Source organism: Pieris napi, chromosome 17 (genome assembly GCF_905475465.1).
Source record: "Pieris napi chromosome 17, ilPieNapi1.2, whole genome shotgun sequence".
In the NCBI taxonomy this organism is placed as follows: Eukaryota; Metazoa; Arthropoda; class Insecta; order Lepidoptera; family Pieridae; genus Pieris; species Pieris napi.
In genome coordinates, this window is record NC_062250.1 from 5749659 (window position 1) to 5767176 (window position 17518).

A 17518-nucleotide genomic window follows, 5' to 3' on the forward strand; every position below is an offset into this window, starting at 1 on the left:
ATTCTATGTTTCACTAAAAGCATTGATAAAAAACTAAATAAAAAGATGTGTTCATTACTAGTCAATAATTAAAACTTGTAATTTCCTCGATTCTTATACGATACTCTATAATTAAACTCTAATTATGGTAAATTAATTTTGGCCATTCAATGGGTAATGATTATGTCTAGAAATATTCAGTATATTTCCGTATGAAAAGCGAAATCAAATGCTTGTGGGCCACTTCATTCTTCTTTTTTTTTAATGTTCATATCTCATAATATATCTAAGATAGATTATTACTAACGTTCATATATGTAATAGAAGATTAAGAGAAGAATGAAGAAGAAAAGATGAGAGAGAGAAGAAGAAATAATGCAGCTCATGTATCTCAGCAACTTAAGTTTAGACGTCTTGGCGTGATTTTGGGTGATGCCATATATTACTCCTGCACATCTAACTACCAAATTATACTAATACCCCTCATTCATATAAAATAAATCATTCAAATTGCACCGTTTCAACAAAAGTACTTTCTCTTTCATCATAGTTATCAGATACGAATATCTGTACTTTGGCCGTGGGGTTCAAGTGCACAGGTGCTAATTAAATATTTAAGTTGGCGCCTGGTAGATAGTACCGGTGACCCCAGAGCTGGTGCTTCGAACGAACAAGTATCGCAATACAGCGAGAAAATGCTGCCACCATTATAGGTAGACTGCCACAGGGACAAAACGTTTTAAATTTGTTTAAATTTTCTATTTATCAAATTTTAATTATTATTCATGTTAGTTAACTACCGAACCGATATCAATCAAATTTGCACACCGTGTGCGGTTTGATCTAACTTAAAAGATAGGATAGCTTACATCTCAATTTATACCCGCAATATTATTTTATTCCAAAATATAGTTAATTATTTGATAGTCACAATTCTAACAGATGGCGCTGTTTTGAAAGTACCAACTTTTCACATAAGCTACAATTTAATGGCATAATCACCAAAAAAGCATAGTGGTCCCCATGAGTGGTGTTCTCCTACTGTTTCCCTTGAATAGTTTGCTACTATGTTTAATAACAAAAACCTTAGCCACAGCAACGCTTGGCCGGTCTCCTAGTAATATGGTTTGTATGAATAAATGGGTTATTATTCGATCCTAACCCTTTGACAATACACGACTTTCTACATAAACAAATAAGTGAAAACTCGCCTCGAGTTTTATTTCGTAAGATTACGGTTTAAATGCATCTTAAATACAATAATGCCGTGTTGGTACGTGCGAGGTTTCGGTCCAAGTCAGATAAATTTATTTTATGTTATTCGTAATGGTCGGTCTTATCAGTTTCTTTTGCGGTCTTTTTTTACACTTAATATCTTTGAACATAATTGATTTTAAATATATGGTGAGAGAGTTGGTAATGTATGCATTTTAGGGACCTCGTTATGTGTTCATTTAAGTTTAATATCGTAATTATGATTTTGATTGAAGCAACGGAAGTCGTTGCTATTGGAATATTTTAATATGAAAATAATTTTGACAGAAATTTAAACAAATCAATGAAACAAATGAACGTCAATAAAAAATAAAAGCTTCCAAATTTACATTTACTATTAATTTTAGTTTACAAATCAAGGGCGTAGAATGGACGGGAAGAACTGGCGAACTCCATGGTTGCCAATGTTTTTCTTTACATAATGTTTGTAGCATCGCGACCGTCATGCTCCTTGCACTTAATTATTGAAAAAAGTATATATCTGAATTTACTGTGTTTTTGCTTGGTTATCTTGTGTATTTTAAAATTTTATGTAAAACATAATTTTACCTTTAATTTTTAGTTCGTGTTCATTATAAATCAGTTCAGCTGTTTTTCAGAATAAGTGATGATAACACATTTTGACTTGACTTATGATCTGGTTACTTTTACATACAGCACTTTCGTGGTATACAGTATTCTTAACCCATTGGTGTGTTATTAATATTGACATAAAACAAATATACGTAAAAATACAAAAAATATAATCAGAATCTTCGAAAAACGTTGATATTTCAATCACTATTTGATTTATTAGAGTCTGTTGCGTTATCTGTTTTTGAACCTTTATCAAAAGTAAATTTATTCAAGTCGTTAATGTGATTAATTTTCCCCAAGACATTGACTTAATTTTAATGGCTTTGAATTAATTTATATTAAAAAAAAAACAACGAACAATAATTTCTAATTTATGTACATAGATATGTTTTAATTGGCATATATCTTATATTCCTCGAAAAGTGAAACTGATTTCTAACAGGTAAAATAAAAAGTTTCTTTTATAATAAGTGAAAGAACGTAGGAATGGTCATTTAAAGTTCTCCTAAATGCTTTAATTTTAATAAAGCTTTATACGATATTTTTAGCTAAGCTGCGCGCGTTAATACTACTACACTGCACTATACATTTTTACTTAATTCGAGAGATTCGAAAGATTAAACAATTATTGTAAATACTTAATACTACTGTAACGTTTACTACAGTTGTATTAATCGTAATTCACGCTGTGTAAAGATGTCTATAGAAGTCTAATACAAACATCAATTTAATCCAGCTATATCTCATTCAAAGATGTGAAAAACATTTAGTTAAAATCAATCATACAAATATCTTTGTCGAAACCGTAAGCTCTTCATTATTATAAAGCGAACCGAGGTCTGTTAGACATCACTTCATTGTTCATAGGCATCAATTTGCAAGTGATTATGAAACCAATACAACTATACTTAAGTTACGACTACATGAATAACAATAATTTATTGCTCTTACCATAAGAGTCAATAACTATTTCTATTATTAACTCTTCAACAACATATGCATGAATAAAGCTAATTATATTTGCTCTTAATGCGTAGGTAATAAATGTTCTGTCTTGGCAGATTGACAAGGGAGATTTACTTTTGCTAATCGAGGATAGATGGCGCTGTGCGACAAACTCTGAATTCTGAATGCCGCTATCGTTACAATTCTACATTCGTATATATTGTCTGGCTGATGTTGTCTAAGCATACTTACCTGGCGTAGGGGACACCGTGATCAATAAGGCGGTTCCCCCAGAGCGAGACTTATCCATTGCACTGCGGATAGGTTGACCTCTGCGATTATCCCTAATGTGGATAACTCGGACGCGTAATTTTTGGTAGTGGGGACTGCGTACGCGCCGTCCCCCTCTTTAAGTGTAATGAATAATTGAATAGTATTAATTTACAATGATCTCAAATGTTCATGTCTTAAAGCGGCCACTGACGATACGTCCATTAACCATTTAGTAGACTTCCTTTTGGATGCACTCCAAATGGAAATTTATCGAGATACGGTACCATTCACAATACTTCCATTTGGATGCATGGCGTCACTTCGAACTTTGCAATCGTACGGAACGGAAATAAATAATACTATGGATAACAATACTTTACTGGGGGCAGCAGTTGTGTGTATTTTATTAAAAAGACAAAAAAAACCTAAGAGAAGGTGGATAAAGGATTGGTTGAAACAAAGAAATATTTTTATTTATTCTATAATATAAATATATTTATTTAAAAATAGAAATACTTTTATATTTTTCTATTTCTTCCAACACAAAGTCACGCGCGGACAAAGACATAATAAAAAAAATATATAACGCTTGACAAATACACAGCACATGCACCACCATCGACATCAAAACATAAACTGAAACAAAAACCTCAAAAAAATGGACGCCGTTTCGCCCATTCACGGACAATTCGGACTGCTTCCATATGGCGTGGCGCACGTTTCTGCCATTGACGGACGGCCACGGATGACGTCCATTTGGCCTGGACGCATGGATTTCAATCCTTTTGGAAATCCAGAGCTGGCTGACGTCCATCCAAATGGAATACTTTTTTACCATTCATGGGACGATTTTGAACGACGACTACTCCATTCGGATTAATGGACGTATCGTCAGTGGCCGCTTTTAAGTGTATATTCTATAATCTATAGTCTATACTCTATAGTAATACTCTTGACCGTAGACTTTGAGATTAATCAATGTTTTAATTTTGAATAATTAGCGGCCTTAGAAGTTATAAAATGTTAACTTTTCCGCCATTTAAAGGCTCCTTGTCTATGAATGTTGAGCGGCACGTTAGAAACGTAATCACCAAATTATACCACACGTAGGGCTCGATAGAAAATTAGTGGCATTCTTGAGGAACTCATTATTCACTATTGACGACGGAACGGCCGTTATATTGTTATAATAACCTGTTTTCTATCAATGCCCTTATAAAAATACGAATCGTAATAAGCTTGAAATAGAAAGATTACGTGACGTAATCTTTCTATTTCAAGCTTATTGTTTAAAAAAATCGATAACGACTATTAGAAAATAAAAATTCAAATATATGAAAGAGATTTTTTTTAATATTTTCATTGGAATTAAACACGGAAAAATATTTTGATGATAAAACTGACTATTAATAGGACCTAGGATTCTGTTCCAGACGTAACTATTATTTTAATATATAAAGCCGCTATTCTGCCCCATATAACATGTAATTTAACTATAAAAATAAGGGCCATTGTTATTCACCAAAATGCCGTTAAACCGTTAGAAATAAGATAATTGGTATAATAAAGATTTTAGACAGTAATAAATTAATTCCCCATGACGAAAAGATAAACCAAGTTTTATTTGACAAAAGTTGATAAAAAACTATAAAAAGAGCAAATTAATATTTCGGATTGAATGCGTGTGATGAGAAAATGACACGTCCCATCGCGGGCTATTCACTTCTATTATATTTGTGAATCATTGATGTGCGGAACTAGATATGACATTAAAATTAAACCGAACTTAAAGTGGTCGAATGTCGAAATGAATTTGTTGGTCCTTAAATGTCAAAAATAAATTAGTGGCGCTACAACCTTTTTAGATCCGGGCCTCAGATTTCTGTATCTGTTTCATGATAATTTGTTAATCTAATAGGCAAGTAGGTGATCAGCCTCCTGTGTTTGACACACTCCGTCGACTTTTTGGGCACACGGAAAGCTACTTTCCTCACGATGTTTTCATTCAACGTTCGAGCGAATGTTAGATGCGCACATAGACTGAAAGTCCATTGGTGCACAGCCGGGGATTGAACCTACGACCTCAGAGATGAGAGTCGCACGCTGAAGCCATTAGGCCAACACTGGCCACACTCATATTCGATAAATAATATTATTATCCTGACGTTTACATTACATCAAAACATTTCGAATTGTATCATAGATAAACTTGACACATTGAACATAATATACAGCAACATGTTCTTGTATAGTAGAAAAATTTCTATTGTAAATATCACAGATGTTGAACTACGAAAAATGTTTGACAAACTTGAAGATGACTTTTAAGTATGAAAGATAAAAACTTATTCTTATCAAATTTATAAATCATTAAGATAATACTCTTAGTAAGGAATAAGTAAGGATTTTAAAATACAATTATTTATTTACACTATTAAAGTAGTAATCTTCTCAATGCTAATAAAGCAGCGATCATGTTATATTAGTTTATCAAACAACAATAAAATAAATAAAGTAACTAAAGAATATTTTAGTTGTCTCTTCCAGGCATTTATTGGATAGTAAACTAACACCTGGTGAAAGGTCATTGACTTGTAGTATAGAATAACGTAATTTGAGGACGAACTGCCAAAAAAATTGCCATAAAAACGTCCATTATCACAAGGGCGTGGTTTGATTTAGTGGAATTTTTTACGAGTTAATTGACATAACTAGGTTAGTTTAGTAGTCTAAGCACAGAAACGTTCGATATTCGAAAATAAGGAATTACGCCCAGTGATCGTTTGAAAATATAATTATTTCTAGTCATCGACCACTTGTTCTATACCAATTCTATAAGAAAAGATTTTGTGCTTTAGGTATTGAATAATAACAGGTGGTAATTAATGATATTATTTGAACGATCGAGCAATTACTTTTTGTGGGCTTGTAAAAAACTTTAAAACTACTTGTTAATGGGACCTATGACTCATATTTGAATAGGGAGTAAAAAAAAATATGCAGGTTAAATCGCGTTCATTATTTTATTTGTGTAAACTGCGTTAAAAAAACTATATTATTAATTGTATATTATTGGTTTGTTTGGCGTATTTGACTGACTTTTCTGCTACGATGCCGCTTAGCGTAAAAATATGAATAATGAATTACGTTAGAACTTAATACTACTAAACAAATCAGGTCCTAGTGGTTGTGTGTCAGACAGAAAGAATTGATGCCTGAAACTATACATTCTGAAGCTTTCAGAATAGTATAGGCATATTCAGAATAGGATATAATGACAATAGCAGCTAAAAACCATCTCCGTGACAACTATTCAAAGATGTTTGTGTATTAATATATAAAGAATTTTCCCCTTATTTAACTTTATTTAATATTTAAGTTTTAATATTTATATTAAAAAGAACAACCGCTGTATATTAATGGTAATTTCAGGTGAAACACACCAAATGAGTAAAAAAAGCACAGCTAACGATCTTTTGTATGTCTAGTTATTAAAACTAATTTCAAATTACAAATAATCATAATTTATTTGAAATAACTTTAGATTTGCTCAAGGGTGGGCAAATACTGTCAGCATAAACATGTTTTATGACTGACGGTACATCTGCCTTCAGGCATTGATACTTGTAATTTATTGCGTAGAAGTGATTCTACATTTCCATAGAACATAAAAGTTTTATACCTCTTAAAAGATTTGTATATGAAATGGATTGGTGAATTATTAGTACATAAAATATTACATTATTTAATGAACTTGACATATATAATGAAGTAGATGTTCAAACATTAATTTATTTATTAATAACTAGTAGACTCGCTCGGCCAAGCGTTGCTGTGGCTAAGATTTTTGTTATATTACATAGTACATAGTAAACTATTCAATAGAAAAGGCAGGAGAACACCAATCCACCAAGCTATTTTGGTGGTTATGCCATTAAATTGTAGCTTATGTGAAACGTTGGTAATTATTTTGATAAGGATCTAGGTACGAATAAAGAGCCTTTTCTAGCGGTGGTATTTTAATAAAAAAAAATTAATAAAAGGACGCTTATTGTGACGTAACTATAAAAGATAGAGACATGCTGTCGCGACAATTTTTATAGATAGTGATGTGTCCTAAAAAATTGTAATACATCATTTTGTTCTATCAATAATAGTTTTCGCAGCGCACACGATTGAAGGAAGTTTTTTGTTTATTTTTTAACACCATGGGTTAGATTATTGAAGTTTTAGTAAGCATCCCTAATTTTTTTGAAAATGAATCATAGCCTATGTCACTCGGGAATAGTGTAGCTTGCCAACGGTGAAAGAATTTTTGAAATCTGTCCAGTAGTTTCGGAGCCTATTCATTTCAAACAAACAAAAAAATCAAACCTTTCCCCTTTATAATATTAGTATAGATATACAAGTACAAATAAAAAAAAAATTGTTGCCTTGACGTGCCTATCGTCTAACATATCATTATATCATATTACACGGAATAAAATATATAATAATAAGGTTGAATGAGCCTTTGGCCAAATTTTGTTCTGGTTAGTGTCGCTCACTATTTTATTACACATAGTAATTAACTTCAAGTTTTCTTAAACTAGTTTTCGAGAAGGCTTTAGGAAACACGTTACATTAGTTTGGGTAGGGTGGAATAACTGAGTCACTAGTACTAAATAGAACAAATATATTTTCAACTGTATGTTCGGTAATATACCTACATATAAATTTCACTCCATAATATTTGAAGCCTCTAGAAACTGGTTTATTTGACTAATGTAGAAAATATAGAAAACTGCGGAATGTTCACTAATATCACAGAAATAAAATGACTCACGCATTTCTCTGACACTTTCTTTTCGCTAAGACTCTTGACATACATTAGACATATTTATTATTTCAATTAAGTTGAACTCGGCAGTCTCATTCGCGAACAATACACAGATCGCGGTCACACCAACTATTAATTAGTAATATGGCGTGTGTAATTTCCATATAATTTGCAAAATTTAATTTATAATTAACTTTTAAACGTATAACATAAATAAAAATCAAACATAAACTTAATAAAAAGTATCTACTTTAAACATTTAAAAGTTTCGTTACTCATTGAGGTAGGTTTTAATACTTTAAGCTAAAATTTTAATAAAAGCAATTCAAAGGCGTTAAGTTCTTCATTCAATTGCTCGCAAATATAATTTATTGAAGTTATACTTCATTTGGCGCGTTAGGGAAAAACGATGAGAGTAAATTTTTACGATGCGCGCACACCGTCACAAAAAACCGACACCCTGAAGTTAGCTATAGTCTCAACATTTTTTTTTTAAAGTTATTCTTCTTTTGGCGCGTTAGGGAAAAATGATGAGAGTAAACTTCTTCTATTGTTAGTGTCGTGTTTTAACAAACGTAGAAAAAGGCGAAAGATAAAATATTTGAAAATATTTTTATCATGTCATGCCAAAAAAGTATAACTTCTAACGCTCACGTTTTTTCTTAAATACATTTTACGCAAATTTTCGTAGACATAAAGCAATAACCTTCAACCCTTTAATAAGTCTGGAAATTAAATATGCATTCTGTTAAAATACTTGATTAAGAGACAGACGTAGAATAATAGCTTATACATAAACGTAAATTGCATTTTAGTTGGCACAGATTATCTTAGAAGAACGTAACTTTTTTATGGTGACGTTATTCATATTCTCTACAGTATTGCAAAGGGTTGTGAGAAATTTTGTACTGTGGGGTCCAGTTACAATTATTTAAAAACTATTCCATTATAAAATACCCTGAGACGACGGTACGATGACGATACGATTACGGTACGATTACTGCAATGTCAACATCTAAATAGACTTAAACTTCGTTCCACAGCTGAGCGTTTTTTAAGGCAGTTTTTGCCGCGCACCACCACTATATGAAACCAGCTGCCTACTGAAGTTTTTTGCGCAGAAAATATTCTTAAGTCACTTTTGTATGATCTTCAAAAATTAAATAAAAAATTATAATATGAGTACCTATACTTAGTCAAACTAGAACTAGAAAAATTTGACTAGATTAAAATGAAAGTTTACATGTTCGATTTTAATATATACCCAAAGAATGAATACCCAAAGAGGATTACTTAGAATAATTTGCATGTCATCATGTTATCGCGTTTAAGGTGTAAAAGATGATGATAATATTTTATTAAGATTGCACCATGAACCGTAGTAATCCTATTTAATGGTGTTATTAATTTTGTCCAGAAACGATTTTACACTGACTCTTATAATTTTATCAAAATATTAATTATACATGCATGGTCGAGTTAACGAAAAAATATAGTTTACGAGTTTTAAGAATAATAAACTATGCGGGGTAATTATGTAATAGATTAGCGTAAAAAGTTAAAACTGTCTGATGGTGATAACAAGGTATGATAATACCAATTAGCTACTTTATTCACGTGCTCTATATTCATGACAGTAACAGATACAAAACGAAATCCGGGCGCAAAGTGAAAACTTAGAAATCACATCTCATAATAATAATACATTTGTGTTATTACTGAGTTGCTCTGCATCATTATCGTAATGGCTGCCGGCGCACGCGCATCAAATGATTCTTTCATTAACTGTCCGCGTCTACTGGATACCGCTACTAAGAGGACTCTGATTCTGAAAACAAAAAACTATAAGTGCATATGTATTTAAACATTTTGGCAAAACAAATAAGAACACGGTTGGAACACGATTTGGAAATTCTGGTGACATTTGATTATTTATGTAGAGCTACACATCTATTTAACAGAAATTAATTGTTCACATCGGCATTCAAACGATAATATTATTTATTTATTAGGAAACTAATAGGTGACTGGTCGGACTTGAACTGTATGCGGTGAAGTTTGTTATTTCGACGATATATTTGCGTGTTGTACCCACGACTCACGAGAATGTTAATGCGTACTCTTATTTCCCCATGCCTCCTGCTGATGGAGGACAAATCTTTGTCTTTTATTTGTTTTATTATTATTAATTACTTAAGATGTCATGTAGAAGATGGTGTAATGGTTGCAGCTCCTTAAAAATATTGTGTAAAACAAAAACTTGGCGACTAAAAAGTGTGGCGGAGAGTTTATTGCCCGTTCTTCAGAACTGCCAGTAAATGTAAAATTAGATACATCTAATATATATTTCTTTGTAGACGTTCATAAGTGTAAATTGTGTAACCAATATGAATAAATAATTTTGATTTTTGATACATAACTATAATACTCGTAGAAACTTAAAAATGTCAACCACGGATGTCTACTTTTACAGAAACAAAAACTTATTTTACAGCGCAACAGTAAGACAACATTATATTTTCCTATCTATTTACAAATTTAAATGGTGTAATTGGTAATGGTGTACCTACTTGGTAATACGAATCGCAAGCAACTAAGTATTTCTAAGCAGATACAGCCTAAATCTTCATACATTATACGAGAATAAGACCTCAATGCAATGTGAATTGTAATACACTGATTGAATTATTGCTGAGCTTCTGTAAACGGATGTTTTAGCCTTTACCTGTTCTGCAGCTAATTCGTTACGAGTTAGTGAAATAGTGATATTAGCAACCTCAAAATAAAAAAGTCAGCAATGTATTGTTTACGTTAATTTCACAAGGGTTTCATTGAATAACTAGCTGATTCTATAGCTAGTTATTAAAATAAAAAAGAACGTTTGTTGGTGACACCGGTTGACGTCTGATAGATAGATAATTGATCAGTTATCACTAAGACTCTGAGATTATTACAGTACTAATGTCCCTATACAAAAGTTGGTTGAAAAAAAAATTCCAAAAGAAATTGGGGTTGGTCACCCTTATCACATAAGGTAAGAATAATTTATGACTTACCGACTACCTAGGAATACGGAAAACGCCTCGTAATAATAAATCACTTTTTACACAAAAAAATTATATATAGGTATATGGAAAGGAAGGATTACTGATGCACTATCTCACTGCAAAAAAATTAAGTAGGAATGGGCGGCCCACACCGCATGAACAATGGCAGATGAACAATCAAGGTAACAAGGTTTAAAGGGCCACCAGTGAAAAGAAAGAGCCTGAAAAGAGTGGCCTGCCGAGCTAAAAGAAGTTGGTGGGAAAGATTGGGAGAAAAATGCTCAAGGTAGAGAGAGATGGAAACAGTTGGTTATAAATGTTACGTTTAAATTAACAATTCGATTGCTAATAACTCTATTTTCGATGAACGACGGACTAACCATAATATACTAAGGGTCGATTCGACCAAACTTCAATTTATACTCAAGTAACTATACCAAGAATAATCTATTCCATGATTTTAATCTCGAGTAAATCCATAGTCGTTTGTCCACGTAATCGATAGTATAATTGTGCTAGGAATAACAATACGCGAATAGCAAGAGTATGGTGAACGAAAATAAAACTCGGCAAATAAATGTTGTTCTACAATGGGACAGTGTAAGAGCATACATCATGTCAACTCGATTTTGCCGTATTATAGTGTGAAAAAGTAGCTTTTAACAGGTGTCAAACGACAACAAAAAGTTTTTATTTCTTGTTTGTTTGAGGCTTTCGTCTAAAAAGGAACTTCTGTTGAGCCCAGTTGAATTTCATTCTAATATTATAGAAAATAAAAAATCTAAAAACAAATAAATAAATAAAAAATTGTTTAAACGTTTCATTATACAATGCTAGACTATTAATTTAGTGCGTTGAGTTGACTTGAAATTAAAACACAGAATACATATTTGTGAAATGACAGAAATCAGCTGATTGGACTGACTGACGCCATTAAATTATTCTAGGAATAGCTGTTATTCCGTGCGTAACGGCGGTATAGTAGCAATTCCCGAATAAGCCCACTATTCTTAGAATTTGTAGTTGGTAAAACGTAAAATTTATTTACTCTCGATTAACTGACGATTTATTCTAAGATTAAGATTTACTCTTGTTTGGTCGAATCGACCCTAAGCAGATCCTTAATTAATGTTCTAGTATTTAAAACTTTAAAAATAATCATTTTCAATTCAATTAAAATTAATATATGTGTTATTTCTATGGGTTTGTTCGTAGTTGAAATGTTAAAAGGATATTCAAGACATTTTTGAAACACGAGTCATATTTAGCACAAAGCCTCGTCGTTAAATCTAAATTAAGCTTACAGAAAGCGAAATCCCATATGTATTAATAATGTATTAAAAGTGAGACGTGAGTGAGAAGCGACTTGGTTTTATACAAAATATTACACGTTCTTACACGAAACTGTATTTTTAATGTTCCATAGAAATTTGTAACAGTTTTAATTAACGGCACAAATAAAATATAATAGAATTTTAATGTAATTAAAGCAATTAATTAATTTACACCTAAGGATGTAAAAAGTAATCCAGAATGGGGCACTGGCAGAATCGTTTCCATCGTATTCCATAAAGAGTGTAGACATATTTGTATGTCTGTATTTGTGTAATACTTTTTTTACGGATACAGGTTCGATAAACATGTTTATTGAATTAATGATAATATAATTATTTTTTTATTTAATTACAATAATTACCTGCTTTAACATGTGGTGAGAAGTATGACGTAATTGTTGAAGGTGCTTACAAAATCTTGGCGATTTAAAGGACGGAGAGTTTATTGCCAGTTCTTCTCGTCCGCTCTACGCCCTTGATTTGAGAACTGGCGGTAAATGTAAATTATTATTATTATTAAATTAATAGTTCTAAATTGAAAAATGTAGAATTTACACTAACGTTTATAAGTGCACATTAACCTATCTACATGTATTAATATATATTATCTTCTTAAAAATCACTTATTTAGTTTCATATGTTAGAATAGCTTTTCTTCATGAACTGAATTGTTATCAAAATGTATCTTTTTTATCACTAATTATTTTTAAACAAAATAAGTATGTTTATAAAATGTTTTTAAATGCTTTAATAGTATTTGTAATTAGAATTGCAAACCTTTTTATATTTCAGTCATGTAACTTAAAACGTGTGATTTATATAAAACGAAAAGTTCCCACATTCCATTTCAATTGATACATTATTTAATAACTTATTGTTTCAAAACGCACTTTAGATTTCATATAAATTATTAATCTCTTTTACAAAAACTATGCTCTTGAATATCTGTAGTTGTATTTTATTATCTGTAGGTAATTTTTTTATATAACATTTGGTTCTGCACTTCTCGCACGCATCATGTTTCTTTTTTTTTTTTAGTTTTTCTCTTTAACTAGGGTTGCCTTGAAGAGATCGCTTATTAGCGAGAAGGCCACCCGTTGCATCCCTTATAATTGTTATGTATTGTGTTCCTTTTATTTGCAACGAAGTGTAAATAAATAAAATAAATAAAAAAAATTTTTTTTAATAAAAGCATTTTTATTTACACAAATACAGTATTTACAATTTTCTTAACCTATAAAGTAACAATAAAAATAATTAAAAATAAATAAAATGAAAATCAAAACAAATAAAAATAAAATAATTTAAAATTTAAAAGAGATAAAGTGAAACTTGCGTTTCAACCCTTAACCCTGTTTTGACCTGGGGGATTAAGTAAAATTGAGAAAAACACATACCTACTAGTCTAATAAAGAAACAGACACAGATTTTTTTGTGTCTGCCCCCATGCCCCATAGGATGGTACTTTATTTGTACTCTTACAAATAAAACATTACACGCTACAAAATTCCATGTGATTTCAAATTTAATACGTGTTCATGCAAATTGTCCGTAACTTCAAAATTATCACTACACGTCAATATTGGAATAACTTAAGATGCGCACGCGATGAATAATGATAATACTAAGTCTGTAAAAACTGTAACAGAAGCTACAATACTTTAATAATAGCCTTTCTCATTGGTAGATTGGATACGTTCAAATCTTGACCAAAAACCATAGAGAAAGAAGTTTCTTTGTTATCCCTGTTAGGTTTAGGAAAAGAAATGTAATTTATAAAAGTTAGAAAGGGAGAGAAAATTTGTGTATTCTACCTAAATACACGATTAGACAATTTTACTCACACTAAAATCCTGAATTACCGTTAAACTGCAAATCTGCAAGAGACAATGTTCTCTTATGAAGCTTCTATTTTTGGCGTCGTTGCTTTACATAACTATTATAAAAATATCTGTTGAAATTATCTGCGTGTTAATATGAAATATGGAAATGTGGTGGACATAGGCCACTTTTTGCTACACGCAGACTCAGGCGGCCATAACAAAATACGATCAAGATAAAATTTAATATGGGCAGTACAATTTTTTCCTTCAAAAATGTAAATTGCTTAGCTTTCTCTTTCTAAATTCATAACAATGTATATCTGTCTCACATTGCAAATTCCCTTGCGTGGGAACGTGCGCCCGTTTTTCCTGGAACTTAAGATCGCTATTCATCAAATTGTTTTCGTCCAGACTCCAGACAAGTCAACATTTTCTTGATAATTACTTGAAAGTAAACGATGATTTGTAACTCTACCATGGCTATTAATTTGTGAAATTTTCCTTGTCCAACTAAGACGGTTTTCACCTTTAATAAACGCGCAGTTGAGCTATGTATATTAAAGAGTTAATAACTTCGAATTAAACTAATTAAGCAATTAAACCAAATTGAAAACGCTTGGTTTTTTAAGGGAGCGCGGATTATTTGATCCCAAAATACCGACTGCTTTCAAACAGAAATTCAGCTTTATTTTACCTACCTTCATTTTTAAATTATATAACATTACTAGCTGACCCGGCAAATGTTTGTTTTGCCATGTATATTATTTCTAGAATTTTTTTTTAGTTCTATAAAAATAACTACCTACAACAATAAAAAATAGGGGTTGATCGTAGAGGGGTGAAAATTCGGGGTTGTATATATTTTTGTATGGGTATCATAAAAAATAAAAACAAAAAAAATTGTCTTAAAATAAAAAATAAATTTTTGTGGTGGACACCTATAACTTAGGGGTTTGAAATATAAATAGTAGCCGATACTCAGTCTTACTAAATGTTAATAAAAAAATTCATAAGAATCGGTCAAGCCGTTTCGGAGGAGTATGAGAACGAACATTGTGACACGAGAATTTAATATATATAGAGATTGCCAGTCTAACGGTGTTTTGTTATTGTTAGACTCTATGTAATACGATTTGATATAATTATAAAATCCTTTATTTAACATTGCAATATTTATTTCCAGACTAAAGCTCGCGCTGGCGAGCTCTGGCCTACGGAGCGACCGGATGGCATGCCTGTGATACAATCGCTGGAGGTGATGTGTGGAAAGGATCACATGGACGTACACCTGACATTCTCACATCCATTCGAGGGCATTGTCTCATCAAAAGGTAGAATTAACGCTCTGATATTGGAATATAAGTTTGTTACCAATGCCTCATTAATACATGTATACAGTGTAAACTCTTTATAACGAATTTCAAGGGACGGACTATTTCTTTTCGTTATAGAGCTTTCGTTATAGGGGGAGAGGGAGAAAAAAAAAAGAAATTTAACCAATTACAATAATTTTTAATTTTATTACTATTAATAGGTGAATTATTCTAAACACATCTATTCTGTTAACTTTGTCTGACGTAATACGCGTGGCGTTTAGTAACTGAGACCAAAATTTCCTACGGGCGATGTAATCTAAGAATATTAGCACACGTGGCACAAATTTCGGCACCTCAAAAAGTTAGTTTTGCGTTATAAAGACTGTAGTAATGTATGGGCTTTGTGTTAAACCCAACAAATGTAAATAATTTTACGTTATAGAGATTTTTCATTATAACGAATGACGTTATAAAGAATTTACACTGTATTCATTTTTTTTAAACACCTACACACCAAAACACTACAGAAGAGCTGTAGTTATCCTTAATACGGGGGTCTCTCCAGCGTGGCGAGCGTCAGATCAATTTCGTCATAATTATGTGTTATTATGAATAAAAATATTATTATTAATAAAATAACGCACTATGGTATCGGAATTGGGTTGGGTTTTAAATGATGTCGCACGAATTTGATGATACTGACTATGCAGGAGTCTCGGGGGACCTTCATTGGAAAACTTCCAAGTGATTTTTGCTTCCGGAAACGCGTCTAAGTCTTTTTAAAAAAAATAAAGTTTTGTGTGTTGTATTGAAATTTGTAAACAATCCGTCATTTTCTACTTACAAAATCACTTGGAGGTGTTCTAATGAAGGTCCCCCAAGACTTCTGCACAATCAGTATCATCAAATTCGTGCGACAGAATTCAAAACTATTATCTCGGAATTTTATCTTCGGCTTGACCGAGTCTTCGAGTTTCTAATGACTTTTGACCAGTTTAATTTTTAAATACAATAAAATGTCAATGTCATATATGACAATTCAATATTTATTTTGATAAATACAATACAACTGTAATAGTTTCGTTAAACAAGCGTATTTGATTTTTCGTTCATAAGTAAGTGAAAACTGTGTAATTAGAAGCAATAATTAGTGTCGGTCTGTATACGTTGTAGGACAGTACGAGCCATTGCTGTTCTATAACGCTTTGAACGATGAGATTAATTAAAGATAAGCTTTTCAAATTTAACTATGACACATATAATTGTATGTAAATTCAAAAGCTCCCCAAGTCATATGTTATGGCCAGACGTAGTCAATTATTAAACATTATGAGAAATATTAAAGGTCTTTAGACACCTTTAAAAATTTATTTTTTCATCTATCTCTTTACTTAATAGTTTATTTAAAAATTTACAAATATAATATGTTTTATTCCAATAATATAATTCAAGTCTCCATGGGATTTAGTTTTAAGTGATCCTCACGTTCTGGTCGTGAAAAACACATTTATAGTACATAATAGGTGAAAAGTTAGTGCGTGTCAGAGCGGATAATTGAAACAGTACGTAAAGCTTTCAAACAATTACTAAAGGCTTAAATACTATAACTATAAATATTCTAAATTGCAGATTGATACGTATATATTATGTACCGTAAGAGTTATATAGAACATACATTATGTATATTCTATGTAATCGTTGTGGCGTGCGTGGCAGGGCTAATTAACAATTAACTCGCATAGGACCGTTAATTGCGTGAAAATATACTTTCTCTAAGTTCATTTCACCGTTTTTCTTAACTGTACGTAATTTTGTTGACCAATCAATGACCGAGGATACAATGAATTTATGGAACGTCAAATGGCAAAAAAACAAATTTTATTAAAAGTTTCTTTTATTCCTAATATAACAATTCCTAATCAAAGATTCTTTGATAATTTCTCATATTTCAAACACATTATAATATTGTTTAGTTCATAAAAAAAAATTCTCTCGCCGCATTTATAAACAGGAATAATTTTGGATGAAGTTTCATTTTATCTGGTTAAAGATATTAAGTTAAAATAGTAATCAATAGATTGCATTCAAAAATAATTAAAATCAAGTGTAGTGATGATAGTGTATTACTATT

General features: G+C 31.4%; 1 protein-coding gene and 1 non-coding gene across 2 annotated transcripts in view; both read left to right on the forward strand.

The window, feature by feature from the left end:
- The window catches only part of LOC125057964, an 82736-nt gene that overhangs the window by 37276 nt on the left and 27942 nt on the right, over positions 1–17518 (forward strand). The window contains exon 4 of the mRNA XM_047661939.1: positions 15255–15402. Within this exon, the coding sequence (XP_047517895.1) occupies positions 15255–15402 (148 nt within the window). The remainder of the gene's footprint in view (positions 1–15254; positions 15403–17518) is intronic.
- Positions 3020–3181, forward strand: LOC125058143. The gene has a single exon (XR_007118325.1). It is a non-coding gene; the product is annotated as a U1 spliceosomal RNA (small nuclear RNA).